The sequence below is a fragment of the Ascaphus truei genome, chromosome 2 (assembly GCF_040206685.1).
Source record: "Ascaphus truei isolate aAscTru1 chromosome 2, aAscTru1.hap1, whole genome shotgun sequence".
In the NCBI taxonomy this organism is placed as follows: domain Eukaryota; kingdom Metazoa; phylum Chordata; class Amphibia; order Anura; family Ascaphidae; genus Ascaphus; species Ascaphus truei.
In genome coordinates, this window is record NC_134484.1 from 478,075,535 (window position 1) to 478,094,817 (window position 19,283).

At 44.6% G+C, this 19,283-nt stretch overlaps 2 protein-coding genes across 3 annotated transcripts in view; both read left to right on the top strand.

Annotated features, from left to right (window-relative positions):
- LOC142488386 (uncharacterized) overlaps nt 1–19,283 on the top strand; it is a 508,298-nt gene that overhangs the window by 139,337 nt on the left and 349,678 nt on the right. The gene's annotated exons all lie outside the window — the stretch shown is intronic.
- The window catches only part of LOC142488303 (uncharacterized), a 111,519-nt gene that overhangs the window by 83,363 nt on the left and 8,873 nt on the right, over nt 1–19,283 (top strand). Inside the window, 4 exon segments of the mRNA XM_075588675.1 lie at nt 1,908–2,052; nt 3,253–3,562; nt 3,825–3,938; nt 5,232–5,345. Coding sequence (XP_075444790.1) covers nt 1,908–2,052; nt 3,253–3,562; nt 3,825–3,938; nt 5,232–5,345 — 683 coding nt within the window.

Genomic DNA, 19,283 nt, shown 5'->3' on the forward strand with positions numbered 1-19,283 from the left:
AAAGAAATGTGTATGGCCTTCAGGGCCTTCCCACGTAGGCCCATCAACCACCCATGCATAAATCACATTATAGAATGTGGCAACTTTTCAGATCTTGATGTATAAACAATATAGTGAACCCACAATTGGAATTAATTCTGAACGTCTTAGATTTTTTTTCAGGAAAGCGTCAACAATGGTCTCGATCACTAGTCTCTGAAAATTCAAGTGGCAGTACTCCGCATTTTCTTACAGGATCAAATTGCAAACCAAAAGTATTTTCAGCAATTCTTAAAGGCAATGGGTAAAATAAGACCTTGGATCAGTGTTACAAGCACTACAGACACACCCGTTCCACCCTCTCCATTCAATATCAATCAGATGGTTCACTGAAAGCTGTATTCCTCATGGCAATAACATCAGCCACAAGAGTGAAACTGAGAGGAGGATCTTGTGATTCCCATTTTTGCATTTTCTATTAGAATAAAGTGGTCTTGAGAACACGTATTCAATGAAAAGTAATGTAATCATTCCACATAACCAATAAATCAGGGGCATCCTCCTTCTGTCTGAACCCAAAAAAATCAAACGGAAGAATCTCTGCACACGTTAGACGCCGCAGATTATTAAAGGCCTATATCTCCAGATTAGAATCCTTTAGAAAATCCTGAAATTTGTTCCTCTTCTTTTCAGAGTAACAAAAGGGAAAGAGAGACATACAGAGGAGGCATAAGATCCTCCCCAAAGATCCTCAATAGCTGCACACAGGGCTAGGATTAAATTACAAGGTTTAAATACCAAATATATACATGTGGTTCAGTCAACCATTCAGTACAGGTAAGTAATTGCTCTCATCAAAAGGGAAAACCAGCTTCCTAGACCGCCTTAGCCAGATGGATAAGAAACCTTATTATAAGGCTTATGAAGCATCAGGAAACGCACCTCCAAGTTTCTTAAGGACTCACTCTACTAGAGCAATCACATCTTCCTGGGCTATGAAACCACAAGTATCATGCTGTGATAGCTGTGAGACCTGCACTGGTAGCGAAGCCAGTGACGTCATCAGCGGGCGTCCCCACATGGCACAGCGACTCGCTACCGGCTTAACACAGTGGAGTCACCGATCGGGACTGCCATATACCACTCTGAGACTCTGAATCTCCGTTGTCCCCTGTGCTATCCAAATCCCGGTCTGTCAGCCTGTGTCTCTCTGTGAGCCGCGCGGTGCCGCATGTCACTGTTGTGACTTCATCAGCAGGCATCCCCACGCGATACAACGGCGTGCTATCGGCATGATACAGGGAAGTTACTGACCGGGACTGCAGCCTACCATTCTGGGACTGGTGTGTATTGATTCACACCGTGGACTAATCAGTTTACAGCACCAAGACGGAGAGAGTGTAATCTATTGATCCAGAGGGCTCCCCCGCCACATTTGATGATTGCTGGTCTGCTGTTCTTCCCTTCACATCGGGTGATGAGCGACGACCTCAGCTGTCTTGCTGTGTGGTAACCCCACTAATCCCTTGTCTGATTTTATCAATTTTGATGTACGCAGAACTTATTTTTTCTTAGTAAAGCACTTTTTTATACTGTATTTCACTATGTGCGTTGTGCGCCCTGTTCTTGTTTTGTTTCTCTAGTTCTGGGGGTGTTGAGCCACCTCTTAAGAAAGGCTGCAGACGTATCATCAGTGTCCTATAAGGTTATTTTATTGGTTTATTGCACCATATATTCACTATAGTGTTCTAATACCCATTTACCAGTTATCAGCTGCGCACTTTTTTCTTTTGTCAGTACCCTCCTTCTGTCTGAACCCAAACAATGAAAAGGAAGAATCTCTGCACGTTAGACGTCCGAGTCTTAAAGGCCTATATCTCCAGAACAGAATCCTTTAGAAAATCCTGAAATTTGTCTTCTCTTTTCAGGGCAACGATATGGAAAACCAATTTCCAAGACAGCCATAGCCAGATGGATATATTGGCTTATGAAGCATCAGGAAACGCACCTCCAAGTTTCCTAAGGGCTCTCTCTACTAGAGCAATCGCTACTTCCCGGGCTATGAAACCACAAGTATCCGCAGAGCACGTCTGGAAACCAGCGACTTGGTCTTCCCTTTATACTTTCTCATAACAATACAAATTTAATGTAGCCGCATCCGTAAAAGCTGCCTTTGGAAGAAAATTCATACAGGCAGCAATATCGCTATAATTTGCCCAACCCGTTGTTTTCCCAGTGCAGTATTTCCTGAGGGAGAACGGCTTTCGGATTTTCCCTTATGTCTTGCGCTGGCATAGAGAGAAAACGGAAATTTTATTCACCAATAAATAATTTTCTCCCGATCCCTCCATGGCAGCGAATGCCTAATTCCCACCCCTATCTTTTGTTATGAGCAGACTTTGCAGTACATTTATTTTGTCTTGTTAATAATTATGGGAAAAGTAAAAGTATACTGCGCACCAAATTGTGATCTTAAAAAATTCACAATAAGTGAATCAAATAATTATGACACTAAATGGTGTTAAACACATTAAATAATGTTCAATAACATTAAATAGTGAAAATTAACCTTGATAATCAAATAATGACTTGGGTGTCTAAAATAACAACAGTGAAGTGATAGGATAAAAATGTAACCTTAAATACAGGGAGTCTGCAGCTAATCTGATGATGGCTCAGCATCTAGGTCCTGGTATAGGAGAAAAAGGACAGCGCACGACTCTGTCCTGAATCGCTGAAGAGGGATCCTCACGAGACGTCTGTGTGGATCCTGGCCTCTGGTAATAGTCTGTTGGTAAGGGGCATACAGAATGGAACTTGCACAATATTGCAGGGAACTCCCAACACTGGTGGCGATGAATGCCAGAGGTACTCCACAGATATACTGTGCGGCAGTCTGTGACATCACAAGACCGCATCACTCTATGAGCGGCGTTCAGGTCTAAGGTCGTAGAATAAATAATTAAGCAGCAAAAAAGGGAGACACTCACCAGGTTATGTGGAGTACCAAAATGGCAAATATAATGCTTCCTACTTGTTTCGTAGTAACCTACTTCATCAGGGTCATAAGGGTTTTTTTCAGTGTTTGAAATGAAGTTCCTGTTTGAGGATGGACCAAATGTTTTTTGGTGCCCCTGTCTTCTCCGACTCCTTTGGAGTTAATAATCTTAGGTTACTAAATTCTGTATATTTGTCCAATAAAACAGATCATACTAATTACATATCTTCTGTTTTCTCTTTTATACAGGCACAGCTGTCATCCATCAAATATAGATCAAGGAACCTCCGGTCAGCACCTTCAGAGGAGCACTGCCCACTGCCAGCACCTCCAGAGCAGCACTGCCCACTGCCAGCACCTCCAGAGCAGCACTGCCCACTGCCAGCACCTCCAGAGCAGCACTGCCCACTGCCAGCACCTCCAGAGCAGCACTGCCCACTGCCAGCACCTCCAGAGCAGCACTGCCCACTGCCAGCACCTCCAGAGCAGCACTGCCCACTGCCAGCACCTCCAGAGCAGCACTGCCCGCTGCCAGCACCTCCAGAGCAGCGCTGCCCACTGCCAGCATGGATCCACGCTTGTTAAGTAAGTAAAGGAGATATTTTGGTGTCTTTGAAATATGCAAGGAGGGAATATCTGATTTTTTGGCAGTTATGTGAGTTAAACACCCAAACTAAGCAGGTAAGAAGATGATATGTCTTGAACTCTGTAATTTTCTGCCAGAAGGGCTAGTTATACATTTCTTTACAAGAGGTATTATATTATACCAATATCAGAGGAGGTGAAATCACAAGAAGCGCCCCCACTCCCAGCTTTACATGATGGATTTTCCTTTTCTTATTGCCAGGTTTCCCAGTGGTTGTGCTGGAGAGGTTAAAGATTAAATCAGAGAAAGAAGAGCCAAACGCTGAGGAACATCTGACCACAATAAAGAAAGAAATAGATGCATTTCCTGTTTGTGGTAAGTACCCTTACATCCACATTTGTCTTTATTCAGTATGTTATTAAAACATGGACTGAAAAGTCTGCAATATTTTGGGAAATAATATTAAAGAGTGCATAGAATTCAAAGATACCTGTCCTAATGAAAAAAAAATATTTGTCTAAGGTTATATTGAGGATATTATTGTTATTGTGATTTGAACATTGGTAGCTCCAAAATGTGAACAAAAGGGGTGGGGGCGCAAAGAAAAGAGATCATCAGTATAAAGCAAAATAATAATGGCTCACTATGTACAGCCAGCTCACCAATGAAAATCTGGTATTTCTTATCTGGGGGATGGTACACATAGCCTTCCATTTTTTATTTAATGACACATTATGTATAGTATGATTAAATGGATATATTGAATCACATAGAATGCAGCCTATTTCGGCTACTTAATGATTTAACATTTACATATGTATTTTGTGATGTGTATTAACAATACTTAATTTCTTTTTTGTCTCTTGTATTTTGTTTTTCTGCTTGTCATTTTATTGTGCATGATAATAGTAATCTGCTAACTAGTTGGAAGGCTATGTGTACCATCCCCCAGATAAGAAATGCCAGATTCTCATTGGTTAGCTGGCTGTACTTAGTGAGCACCAATGACTGATGTGGCTACTCCCTGACGAAGTGTCCCACGTGACACGAAACGCGTAGGAGAGCCAGTGCATGCTGGGCATTGCGTGACGACGTCATACGCCCAACAGCGCATACACCAGTGCAGGAGACACCACGCGGAGATGCTGGTCTAGGAACTTTCCCCTCCGCACAGGACACCTGCGATCCGGAGAGGGGAATTAACCTGAACTACGGACGTTCCTGCTGTGATGCTTCACTGTCCGGTGCACTTTGATCTATGTGATCTATTTTTATTGTAACTCTTTGTACTTGATATTTTATATCCTTATAAATTGAAATATTTTGCTTTATACTGATGATCTCTTTTCTTTGCGCCGCCACCCCTTTTGTTTATATATATGTGAGTGTTCTCTAGCCCCGCTGATCACGGGAGAAGGGGAGCAGCACTGAGGAGAGTTTCTGAAAGGATATTTTGTGGCAGTCAGCGCGCACTTAACATTGTAGCTCCAAAATGTGCTCAGCACTCAGGGGTAAAAGCTCCCTCAGCACTCAAAGGGTTAATAACAAAGTAAAATCAATCCCTTCACCCACGCAAGAATCAGTATAGAGTATTTCTGTATACTGATATCACAAGAAGCGCCCCCACTCCCAGCTTTACATGGTGGATTTTCCTTTTCTTGTTGCCAGGTTTCCCAGTGGTTGTACCGGAGAATTTCGAGATTAAATCTGAGAAAGAAGAGACGAACGCTGAGGAACATCTGACTCCAATAAAGAGTGAAACTGTTCCATTTCCTGTCTCTGGTGAGTACCTTTTCCCCTTTGTCTGCACAAAGGGATGTTATCTTGGTCACATTTAGCGAATATTCATGGTTCATTGCCTCTCATAGGAAGTCCCCAGGCCTGCTGGGTGTTCTGGGACAAGCCACGTGCAACAGAGTTAGAAATGCAATATGGCTCTCAGACACGTATAAAGGTTGGAAATGCAGAGTTATGGGCATCTGACCATCAATAGATGGGATAAAACGCATTTGGAAAAACAAATTCAAGGGACCCTTCCCCTGTCTGACCAGTGTATTCTGCCTGTGCTCATGTATGGATGTGAAACTGAGACCTTAATGCGAAGATAATTCAGAAGCTTCAGACAACTCAAAGAAATATGGTGAGATGTATGCTGGGTATTGAAAAAAAGGGGGTGGAATGTAGTATACTTCTATATATTTCGTGGTTGAAGCCCTTCGCGCTGGAACGTCCAAATGTCTTTTCTCAGACTGTGTGAGGGGAGTTTGAAAATCCTCTGATTTGGACTTTGGCAGAAGGACTTATACATTGGACTTTTATTGATTTCAGTGGTTTTTATTGGTGTTTTTAAGTTTATCACTGTGGAATACAAGTGTACTTATATTGTTTATCAGGAGAACCATATCTGTATGGGTGCTTAGCGCTTCCTCTCCTTTATTTTTGTTCTTGTCTCTTTTCTGCTTCTGGAAGCTGCTTGCACGCACATGATGGCGTACTCGTCATTAGGTCCAAAAAGAAAGAATAGAACAAGTAAAGTAGACACTGTTTTCAACACCACTACCATAGAAATAACAGACACAATACTAGAAGACGACGAACCACTATCAGTAAAGGAAGAGGATATGTTTATGCATTTCCAATGGTTAGAAAAAATGATCATCAGCGAAATGAAACGGTGGTGGGACATAATTACGCTAGAAAAATACATAGAGCATAAGAGGATCCCTAAGGGCCTAAGGCTTTTTAAAATTCCCACCCTGGATCACGAGAACTCGAATTTTATGAACGAGTGGCACCAAATACTAGACAACTGCTCATTAGAATTAATGAGACTACTGATCAATCACAGGAACAATGCACTTAGAAAATTAGATGCATCAATACAGGAAATGCAGGCAAAACGAGAAACTTTTAGGGAACGAGAAGAGTTTGAGTACTGCGATATTGAAATAAATGATAGATTAGATAAAACAGAGGAAACTACTATGGCAATTGTGAAAAAGAAGTTCCAGCGAGACAAAGAGGATTATGAAATTAATTGTTACCCTAATTGGAAAAGGACGTACGAGACTAAAAATAAAAAAGGTCAAACAGAGGGGGGGGGGGGGGGGGAGGGAAGCTGTGTGTGCTGTGCACGCGCATAGTAAGTGAAACTTCTTTGACTTTTGTCACAGAAATTGTATTTGTGTTGGTGATGTTTTAATTAAAAATCAAAATACAATTTCATTGACAAAACGCAAATAAATTTGACTTATAATGCGCGTGCTCGGCACACATCCCCTGTATTAGATGTTTGCACTAAGTGTGAATTCCTCGTGTGTGTCAGTCAGTGTGTGTGTGTGTGTGTATGTGTGTCAGTGTGTGTGTGTGTATGTGTCAGCGGCAGTGTGTGTGTATGTGTCAGTGTGTGTGTGTGGGTATCAGTCAGTGTGTATATGTGTGTCAGTCAGTGTGTATATGTGTGTCAGTCAGTGTGTGTGTGTATGTGTGTCAGTCAGTGTATGTGTGTCAGTCAGTGTGTGTGTCAGTCAGTGTGTATGTGTGTGTGTCAGTCAGTGTGTATGTGTGTGTGTTTGTTTGTGTGTGTGTGTGTCAGTCAGTGTATGTATCTGTGCCAGTCAGTGTGGGTCAGTGTGTGTATGTGTGTCAGTCAGTGTGGGTCAGTCAGTGTGTGTTTGTGTGTCAGTGTGTGTGTGTCAGTGTGCATTTGTGTGTCAGTCAGTGTGTGTTTGTGTGTGTATGTGTGTCAGTAAGTGTGTGTCCTGCTGCAGCCAGGGGCAGGGCGTAACATTGCGCACCACCTCCCCTCCCTTCCGCAAATTCTGCGTACCCCTCCCTTTCCACCCCCCCCACCCGCGGGGTACATGCGCCCGGCACGGGCATGAGTGATCGCGGGCGAGAGGTGAGGTTACCCATCCGCTGCCCGGCCCGCCCGGTCACCCTTTCTTCCAGCAGCAGGAGCCTGCCCCCGGCGCCGAGCGGGTTGCGCCCGGGTTTGCGCTGTGTGCCACCGCTTCCGCCCGCGAACGCCCGTGTCAGTAGGGCGGAATGGCGCCGCTGCCAATGGGCGTTAGGAGCCTGTGGGGGGAACGGCGCTTCTGCCAGCCGCGTCAGCGCATGTGTGGCATCCGTCAGCGGCGCCATCACAACTGCGCATGCGCGGCATGGCAGCGGGCGGAAAACAGCGGCCATTAGGAGCAGCGGCTATCGCCGCCGCATATGTCAGCAGCCATGTGTGTGGGGTGTGGGGGGGTGTGTGGGGGGTGCGGCAGCCATTAGGAGCGGCGCCATGTGACAGTGGACGTGTGTGGGGAGCGGCGTCCATTACGTGACGTCACTTCCGTTTCACATTTCGTCTCCCATCTATCCAGTTTTGTCCCATCAGGACTAGGTGCCACTAAAGAAGTTTCATTTAAAAATAATGGAGGTGTTTTTAAATCGGGAGCCACGTTTAGACAGCTTTATAAGCGGATCCGCATTGTAGAGGATCGCGCTATAATGGAGTTGAGCTGTATATTGTGTTATGTATCAAGCCTCGATAGCACATTAATTATAATCATATTATGTTGCAAATCGAGTTTGAACCAATCACAGTGAATGGAAGAGTATTTATAGTGAGAACGAACACCAAGACAGCACTCCTGATGAAACTGGGAATCCAGTAAAACGCGTAGAGTGCCACAAGACCGCAGCTGTGCATGATTGATGTTTACAGCGCTGCTGCTTCCCTGAATCAGCATCCGGGTATCCAAACCAGGAAGTGCGGAAACAGCCAATCACTAGTGAGAGTGGAGAGACGCAGAGAGAATTGCGGACACAAGGGGGGGTGAACGCGGAGGGTCCCGCACGGCGCCTACTCTTTCTCTAATCACTACTTATGTGCTTGATATATCCTGACACCATGTGAGTGTAAAAATTCTTTATTATACCACCTGATAAATTTTATATCAGTCTACGCTATTGGGGCTTCTATTTTTTATCTACAAGGTTACCACACACCTAGATGCATCGGACACGTTGTTGCCACTGATGGATATGCTTTAAAGAACAGATTGTTTGTGCACTCACAATCTATAGGCTCCAAATAATTCTATTGATTTGAAAGACATATTGCAGTATTTATGTTTTCACATATTTGCGCTACCCACCACCTGGACTACGATATTGCTGAGGATTGAAAGAACAATCCTGTATAGGGTAGGAGCAGCACTTGATAAAGTATTTAGTATTTTTTATTTCACATCACTGTTTTTTCACGGTTTGGTATTCTACCATAGAACTATTTGATGTCACAGAACACTTTCTTATTTAAGAATTGCATTTTTTGGTATACAGCGCCAGTTTGATAACACTTTTTTTCTCACACTTTAACTGTCATGCAATGTCTTTATAAATAATATACCGAGGCAGCTCCCGGTATTCGATCACATCATGTTCCAAACTCACGGCGAATTTGCCAAAAAAACAGCGAGGTGGTCCACAGCAGACTAATGGCCCATAGGATTAACACAGCAGGGGTCTCTGCGTTTGAATGGGACTCGCGCTGTGTGACTCCTACGGGGCTGCTCCTGTCTGTAAGAGACACGTAGTAAGAGAGACACTGAATCAGTCACTCTACCTGCGTGCCTCAAACAGGCATTAAATTTGATTTAATTTTAATAATACAGTATTGTAGCAGGGCGTCTCCAGAGCTGAACCGCATTGATTTCAGGTCCGGGGACCTCCTGCTTCCCGAGTTACAGGCCCCGGGTGCTGGTCCCGGCAACCATGTTTAAATTCTCCCGTGTCACGGCCCACGTGATCGGGGGATTTAAAGAAGAGGGATACCGACACCCTACCCCACAAATCAATGCGATTTCAGCACTGGAAACCCCCTGCTACAATACTGTATTATTAAAATTAAATAAAAGCAGCTTGGGGAGAATTCCGGTGACGTCATTGGGAATGGAAGCCTAGAGAGGATGCACCAGGGACCCTCACGAGCATAATACTAATAAAAGCAGGTTTCCAACTTTATAATCGGAGGCCAACACTAACCTGGTTCGATAGAACCTACCCAAGATGTCTGTCAAATTCAAGACGCCCTCAGTCAAGGAGTTTTCATGATTCTTCGGTGGAACTCAGGGCACCACTCGCCGGGAGCATGAGGGGAGGCCGAGAGACTAGACACGTGCTGAGGAAGAGCTGATGGAGTAAGCCGAGGGCGGCGAAGAGATCACCAGAACATACTTAGAAGAACTTTTCCAAAAGATGGCCCACAATATGGCACAGACCTTTCAGTCTGACCTCCACTCAGCCGTTAAAGAGCTTAAAGAAGAGATTTCAACACTGGGCCGTCGGACCACAGGCTTGGAGACTAAGGCCGTGCCTATAGTGACGGCGACGCGACGTCGCCCGAAAACAAATGCATTGCCGCCGCGTGCACTTATAGTGCGCGATGTGGTAGCTGGCAAAATTTGATTTTTCAAGGGCTGTCGCCTGACGTGATGGCCCTTGAACCAATCAAATGGCCGGAAACCCGCGCTGCCGCCGTCCTGTGAAATATAACTTTCGCCAGTGGCGAAGGGTGACATCACCCATCGTGTCGCCATCGACGGCACTATAGGCACGGCCTTAGATGGAGGAGTCCCTACAAATGCAAGCCAGTACCGGCGATGTAATTCTCAAACTGAATTACGAAATCAACCTTCTCAAAGAGGGTCAGGAGGACCATGAGAATAGACAAAGGAGACAGAACATCCGAATTGAAAATATTCCGGAATCCGTTCAAGCCGAAGAACTAGGATTATACCTCAGAAGATTATTCACAATTTTGGACCCAGCCTTGGAAGAGAGGGAATTCCAAATGGACCGTGCCCACAGATGACCTCAGAAGATGCAGAGATGTTATAATAAAAATGGATCATTATACAACTAAAGAAATGCTTATCAGATGCTGCAGAGAAAAGGGGGATATACCCTTTGAAAATTCTACTTTTCAAATCTTTAACGACCTCGAGTCACGGTAGCAAGAAGGCGCGAGCTGAAGCTGCTCGCCTCCCTCCTAAGAGAAAGGGGAATAAAATATCACTGGGGATTCCCATTTAAACTAATGGTCTTAAAAGATGGAAAGCAGGTCATAGTGCGCTACCCAGAGGAGAGCGAAAGGTTCCTGTGCTCCCTCTGGATCTCATTCCCAGAAGAACCGGGCCCGAAAAGCCAGAGAGAGCGGAATGCCCCCCCACCCCACGAATGTCAGAAAGATTGGCATCCCAACACCAGAATCAACATACTGTAAGCTTACAAAAAAGCATTAAAAAGCGGGATGATACATAGCTGTCTGCGATCTCAGTTTGGGTGAAGGATTCGTTGGGCTAGAACGAGAGGCCTCAGCTGAGGTCTCTGTGCTGCCCATGGTAAATTTGTTGCAACCGCTGGTCATCTTTTGCCGGTAGGATCATGGAGGCTGAGCAACTTTAGTCCCCCTTCTCCATCGGACACCGGTCCCTGGAGTGATTAAGCTCCTTCTTATCCCCTTTTCCTCCCTACCTTCTCTCTTCTGAAGTCCAACTCGATGACCCAGTGGTTGGGGCCTCGGCCTCTGTCCGGCGTGTGGGGGGAGGGGAGAGCCTGTTGATTGCAAGGTGCCGACCGCACGGCCTTCTTGCCTCGGAGCTGCCGTTCTCCATTTCGGATGCCAACCAAGCTCCCTGCGGCCTGCTTTTCAAAGCGGTCGCCGGGGAGCCCCACCAGGTCGTGGAGATTTAAAGGCAAGAGACAACCGGACTGACCAGGACCATCTTAAGGTTTGAGTTACAGGGTGGGGGTGGACCTGAGATGAGAGGGTGTCCGAATCTTAAGAGGCTCCGTACCCAAAGACAGCGAACACCGCTGAGTCGGCTAAGCTTGTGCTGCAGGAACACCGTTTTATACTTTTAAATTTATACTTTTACATTTATACTGCGGCCCTGTATATGGCTGGGCACTAGGGTTAAAAGAGGCCTGCCTAAACTGGCTATTGCTTAGAAAAAAGAACCCCTGAACGCAGCCCTAGATACAGAAATAATTGTTGATCTAGGTTTAGACTTAGAAATTAAACTAGCAAATATTGTTATAGCCATAAGCTTAAGTCCAGTAGGCTGCGGGAGGAGGTGAAGCGGATTTATTTAAGTTGGAACATAACAATGAAGCTGTGAGTTTAAAAAGTAACTTAGGTCAGCATTAGAAAGGGCATCTGTTTTAATTTGACCTGATCAAAGAGGTCAGGGAAGAGATGGCGCTCTAACGTGTGGAAGACAAAAAAATTATTACGCATGAGCTGAGATTTGCCAGAAATGTACAGGGATAGATGTAAGAGAGAGCAAGCAAAATTTAGAATTATTTGGTCTCTCCAATGAAAGACGAGATGGTGGTCCTGGTGGCCGGGGAGGAAGATGGAGATCCTCCATCGTAATTCTCTCCCCTCCGCCCCCCTCCTTTATCTTTCTTTCTGTACTTTCCTTCATCTTTTTCCTCAACTTATAGATACAGTAATAGATAAAATACCCACTGGTTGGGGCATGCTTAATTCTGTAGTTAGCTTGTAAAAACACTATTATCAGTGCTATGTACAGAATTGATATAATATTAAGTAATAGTCAAAATCTTTGTTCCTAAACTTATCGCTTGCTTACATGTATCTTGATTTTCTATATTTACATATTGTGAAGATGTTTATTCTTTATATGCTCAATAAAAATGTGTACAAAGAAAGAAAAGGGCATCTGACCACCCAGGTTAATACAAGGTAACTTTAAAGGTTATCTAAAGCTGTTTTTTTGGTCAAGTTAAAATTGTGAAAAAGATTGTTTAGTTCAGGGTGCGACTTATGAGGTATTGACCAGTTTTGCTAAGTCTGAGAGAGGACATGCAGTAAAGCTCTATGATTTAACTAGATACTATGCTATGTGTCTGAAACCATATGGCCGGCTGGCTAGAAGGAGCCACCCCCCCCCCCCAACCCAAGTCCCCTCCCCCTTTTTCATCCTCCGTCCTCCCTTCCCCTCCCTACGTCACCCACCCCCCCCTTTCCCTCTCCACCCACACCCCCCTACTCCCAATCCCTGAGTCTCCAAGATCACAGAGATGGTATGTCGACTAAGAGGCCCTTAGTAACGCAGGAGAAACAAAATCACAACAGAGCATGAACTTGAGTCAAAGTGTTGAATTGTTTGGATAACTTTACACAGTTTGGCCTTGAAATGTAAAATACGATGTGAAATGTTTAAAGTTTAATGTTTACCGTTTAATGTTTAATGTATAATTCATTGTAAATACATTTATAGGCTAAAAACTTGAGGAGGTGAAATATAGGCATTACTGACAGTCATTGACCGCTATGGATAACATCCTTCCCAAGATCCCCACCTGATGCTCAGCCTCTACCTGTACTGTCTCCTTCCCTGGTTCTCCCGGTCATCCACCTCACCCCCTCTTCTCCTCCCACCCCCTTTCTTCCCTTCCCTTTCCCCTCTCCCGTTCAAGGTGGAAAAAATAAGCTCAGACCCGGAGGCCAGATTTTTGGTCGTCCAAGAACCTCCAGCGGGTTCAGCGTTGACATTAATTAATGTTTACGTGCCTAATGACCACCAGGATGAATTACTGAGGAAGGTTTAAGAATTTATTGAGCCCTAGTTCCTGAACAACCTTATTCTAGGAGGAGATTTCAACATGGTGATCTCGCTGGATCTGGATAGGCAGTCCACGAATGGCCAGACTCTCTCAGCGCTAACCCAGAAAATGTCTAAAAAATTCAGGGCTTTGGTAAAGGAGTTTGGTCTGATTTGATATATGGAAAGAGGAACATCAGGGTCAAAGAGATTACACTTTCTTTTCAAAGTCACGTCAGTCATATTCTAGATTAGATCATTTTTTTGTAACCAAGAATATTCTCGTAGCAACCTCCCGGTCTGATATTGTCCAGATCACCGTGTCGGACCATGTCCCGATAGAGCTGACCCTCTCACCATCTTTCACCAGGACTAATATTGTTGGAAGCTGAACAAATCATTACTGAACCACACAGATATAATAAATAAAATAAAAATATCTTTAGATGATTACTTCACCCTAAATAGAGGCTCGGTGGATTCCTCCTCGATGCTATGGGAGGCCCATAAGGCTACAATTAAAGGGGTTTTCATCTCTGTGGCGTCCCATAAGAAAAAAGTTAGACACAAAATGCATGAAGAATTATCAAAGAAAACGCTGGACCTAGAACATAAACACAAATCCAACCCATCCACAACAATCTATAAATCACTTGCAGAAACTAGACTAGAGTTAAAAAAAAAAAAATCCAATTAGAAGAGGTGGAACGTTCACTGAAATGGACCAATCAGTTGTATTATGATAAAGGGAACAAAGCTGATTGGATCCTAGCTAACAAGTTAAGAGGAGTAAAGGCCAAAAGCAAATTCCCACTATTACATCTATTAGATGCAAAGACAGGTTGTGACGAGGAAGGAAGGGGTTAAACTTATTTGCTATGATTTACTTTGTTTGCCCTGCCCCAACCATTGTTATTCCCCATTTGCAGGCCATTCCCTGCCTGCGAGGGTAAAAGACAAGATGCATTGCTTCCCATACGCTCTAACCGACACATGATGGCAGTATAGAAGCCGGCATTTCAATGAGAAATATACTAATTCTAGAACGAAAGCACCCAGAAACCTGATTTTTGAGGTGCAAATACAGTGAACCACTACACGCACATAAATATCATTTTTACAGTTATAACACAAACGTAACATGTTGTTTTATAAAGTGTGTAAAAAAATCCAGATCTTAAATGTAAGGCAGGATGTATTTTTTGTAAGTCCAAGCAGGAATTACGTGGACATACAGCTGTGAGATGGGTGAATGAGCTTCGGTATTTTTATGATGGAGCCTCAAAGGGATCTAGTTGATTAGCATCTCCCTGTCTAAGAGAGTGTCAGTTATGAAAAGACCCAGCAGACCCATAATGTATACAAGAGAGAGAAAGAATAGGGGGAGCAAAAGGGTTAGAGCATATTAACCAGCAATAACAATCTTAAGATAATACAGGTCACTATCTCTGGAGTGTCAATAAACAGATGATGATAAATCAATACTCACACGGCCCTGTGTGAGCAAAGTTGCGTAGGGGTGTCTTGATTTTAGGGGTCTGGTCTGTCCACGTGGTGAGTGGGGTTAAGGGTATATGAAAGTGAAGCAATAACCATAAACACTTACACGGCCATGTGTAAGCACAGTTGTTGAAAGGTATCTGTGGTATACACCTAGATTGCCCGTCCAAGATAATCCCAGGGGTGCTGAGCCCGCTGCTGCTGGCAGGCAGGGGGTTAAATACGGGTCTCCGTCACGGTCCTCCCGTTCTGGGGTTCTTTCCCTCCCCGTTTCAGCAAGGGGAGTGGGTGAGGCAAAATGACAGTGTGGTATCAGCAATGATCTTTAAAAACGTAAACGTTTATTAAACATTGAATTAGATCCACAACAAATGCACTCACATAAAATAACACTGTCCCGGTGTGCTCCTGTGGCTGTGGTTCGCAGTTGTTCCCGGCCGCACTCTCCTCCGCGTCCGGAGTCGGAATAGATGGCGGTTCCTGGCGCGGCTGTGTCTGCAACTCAGAACAACTGCGAACCACAGCCACAGGAGCACGCCGGGACAGTGTTATTTTATGTGAGTGCATTTGTTGTGGATCTAATTCAATGTTTAATAAACGTTTACGTGTCATTTTGCCTCACCCACTCCCCTTGCTGAAACGGGGAGGGAAAGAACCCCAGAACGGGAGGACCGTGACGGAGACCCGTATTTAACCCCCTGCCTGCCAGCAGCAGCGTGCACAGCACCCCTGGGATTATCTTGGACGGGCAATCTAGGTGTATACCACAGATACCTTTCAACAACTGTGCTTACACATGGCCGTGTAAGTGTTTATGGTTATTGCTTCACTTTCATATACCCTTAACCCCACTCACCACGTGGACAGACCAGACCCCTAAAATCAAGACACCCCTACGCAACTTTGCTCACACAGGGCCGTGTGAGTATTGATTTATCATCATCTGTTTATTGACACTCCAGAGATAGTGACCTGTATTATCTTAAGATTGTTATTGCTGGTTAATATGCTCTAACCCTTTTGCTCCCCCTATTCTTTCTCTCTCTATATCCTACAAGGGTTTTGGAAACCCCTTTCTGGGGTTGAGCACAGGGATCCCTAACAGACTCCATTGTGAGAGACCACCTCCATTGGTTTGTATTTAAGCATTGTACTGCACCCCCCACCCTGACACAACACTTAAGGTAAGCGCCCGGCTCTTGTTTGCCATAATGTATACAAAACTGACATACTGATGCACAGCAGATGTCAGGCTAGTGACCCCTCCGGGTCAAAAATCAGACTTAGTGGTGCCAAGATATGGGTGTAGCCCAGGTATGCTAAGTGGCATGGGCGTCAACCTGACCCATGCGCCCTTCCCACCGGACAGCCCTTTTGACTGGTCTTATGAACTGTGGGTAACTTGGCTATTCGTGTTTTTTTTTGTTCCCACGAGGGGATTGGATCCACATGTTAAAGATAGCTTTGGGCAGTCTATAACTGTGGCTCCCCAGGTATCCCCAGTGTGATTCCTGAATTTTGATCCATGATGTAAAGATGCAAGACTTTGTTCCAGCACAGCAGCAACCAGTCCAGGATTGAAGGGGTTAATAACACCATAACCACAGGACTTTTAAAACCAAGGTTGCATTTCTGGCGCTTGCAAGCAAAAGACAATTTCTTTCATTCCAAGGACAATTTATTTTGTTCCCTTATCCCAGTAAGTGTTGTTTTCAAGTGTATTCTGCAGATGTCGTGTGTTTGTCTATTAAGGAAATAAATCACAATTTATTTTGCAACTTGTTCTGTTCAGTCAAGTACCCATAAATATAAATGTGTTGATAAAGTTGGTGTCATCGTGACACAGGTCGACCACGTTTGATGACTGGGAGATTGCTGGCAAACTATCAACATTTTTTGCTGACTTAAGAGATCTGAATTTAGCAGAGAGGCTCCCTAGATCCCTAAATTCGGAAGCTATCTCAAAATACTTGGATAACTGTAATCTGCCACAATTGACCGAGGCAGAAAAGATCACTCAACAAGATCAGCCAACAGGAATTGGCGGATGTGATCAAAAATCTGAAATCAAGCAAATCTCCAGGTCCGGACGGACTATCAAATACATATTATAAAAAATTCCTCCCAAACCTCTCATCAACTCTCTTAGAGATGTTCAATTCATTTTTAAAAGGCAATAAGATTCCAACAAATTTGACCACTGCTAATTTAGCAATTATACACAAGCTAGGGTGTGACCCCCTTTGCTGTGGCAGCTATAGGCCCATATCCCTCCTAAACTCATACATTAAAATATACAGCAAGATACTCGCCAATAGGCTGAATCCAATTCTCCCTAGGTTAATTAATATAGACCAGGACGGGTTTGTCTCAGGTAGACAGGCCTCAGACAACACAAGGAAAATTATCAATATTTTAGAACATGTACACCCCAAAAAAAAAAGCGATCCTGCTTAGCCTAGACGCAGAGAAGGCTTTTGACAGAATCAATTGAGCCGTTCTAGATCAAACCATGACGTAATTCTGCTTGTCTGGCCCATTTCTACAAGGAGTAAGGGCTCTCAACCACTCCCCAAGAGCACTGGTTAAACTATCTGGTACTAACTTAAAAGCTATAAATATAAAAAATGGTACAAGGCAAGGGTGCCCTCTCTCCCCGCTTTTATTCGCTCTATCAATTGAACCGCTCGCCTCAACGATCAGATCAAACCTCAGGGCATTGACATAGGAGGCAAAAGCTATAAAATCTCGCTTTTTCACCGACTATGTAATCTTGACTCTGGCCAACCCGGTGATGTCCTTGCCGAGCTTATTAAAGTCACTGAATGAGTTCGGTAAAGTATCAAGATATAGGATAAACAAAGATAAGTCGGAGGCCCTGAACCTGTCCCTCTCGGTCTCTGATCTCAAATGCCTACAACAACATTTTAAATTCAGGTGGCGGGTAACTCACTTTAAATATTTTGGGGTAAATTTTTCCAGAAATTATTAATCTATCGGTGTAACTATCCTCCCCTTTTCGATAAAATAAGGAAAGATTTACTGGAGTGGAGCAGACACAAGATCTGATGGTTTGGTAGAATGACATCAATAAAAATGAACATACTCCCCGGACTATTATACTATTTTCAGACCCTCCCAATTCATATCCCTAGAGGGGAAATAAGAACCCTTCAGAACCAGATTTTTCTGTTTATATGGTTGGGTAAGAAACCTAGAGTAGCCAGAACCGTACTTTTAGCCTCCAGATCAAGGGGTGGAATGGGGGTTCCAGACATCCTCAAATATTCTTATGCGGCCCAATTGCGCCAAGTAGTTGTTTGGTATTCTGACCCTGCCGTGTTTTGCTGGGTCGCAATAGAAACAAAATATTAGTCGAGCTGTCCGGTCCCACTTATCTCTCTGGATACCAGAGAAAAGGGGCACTAACTTGAGACAGTGAGAATTAGGTGTCATGGGAGAGGGGGGTTGGCCCGGTATTAAAGGGGTTACACCCCATTGGCCACCCCCTGCTCTCACTGGGGAGGCAAGGGATTAACTGGACTGTTGTGGTTTTACCTTGCTGCAACATCTAAATGTGTATTTCCCCTGGTATAATGTATTGTCACCATGTAAGTGTCTGCACCACACACACTGGGATCCATCCGGGAGGAGAAGGGTTAATAGTTAGGAAGTGATTATAGCCCTTTGTTCCATGTTCCCGCCTTTTCAGGCTCCATTTTGCAGAGTCCCATAGGTCGCCATTGCAGCTCCATTCATTTCAATGGCGGATCTAGCGGTTTTGGGCCTGTTTCCAGCGAAGACCAGCAGGTGGCGTCCGAGAGGAGGAGCGGCGGTTTCCCATTGTAAGTCAATGGGGCCATTGACTTCAATGAGGATTCCTCGACGCCGATCTCCAGGAACAGGTTGGCAGCCATCCAAACCGCAGAAGCGGATACAATGTCTTTGAAAAGAGCTTTATCACTGAGTTCAAGGTCAATGACAATTGGCGTGAGAATTCTAAGTTCTAGGGCACCCAGAAATAAAATTCTTGTTGCCCCTAGCAGCCCCCACACACGACCCCCATCGGGTCCGGGAATGAGGGACCCCCGTAAGGGGTCGTAATCATGAAGCGGGTTGCGCCATTGACTCCAATGGCGGAGCGGAGGTCCCATTGAATCCAAGGGTGGCCCTGGCCCATGCATTGCCTATGGCGGCGCCGGCTATGATTCCAATGGGGGAAAAGCCGCATGGCGTTAAAACGACTAAGTCCAAAAACATAAAAGTGTAAGCCCATATCTCCGGTTCTGGGAGGACCAGAGGGCTGGGATTTGGGTCACATGCAGCCACAGTTCCGGCAGGAATGCATGGCCATCCCAACCCTCTCCAACGAACCAGACGGAGTGTGGGCAACTGTAAAAATTGGTGGTGGCGGCGTTACTCCATTGAAAGGCTATGGCGGAGAAGCCCTATAGACTTCAATGGCGGAGTTTCCCCATTGAAAGACTATAGTGGCGGATCCCATTGACTGTAACGGCAGAGTTTCTCCATTAAAAGCCTATGGCGGCGGAGCCCGTTGATGTCAATGGGAGAAGAGTGAAAAGCAGAGATTAAT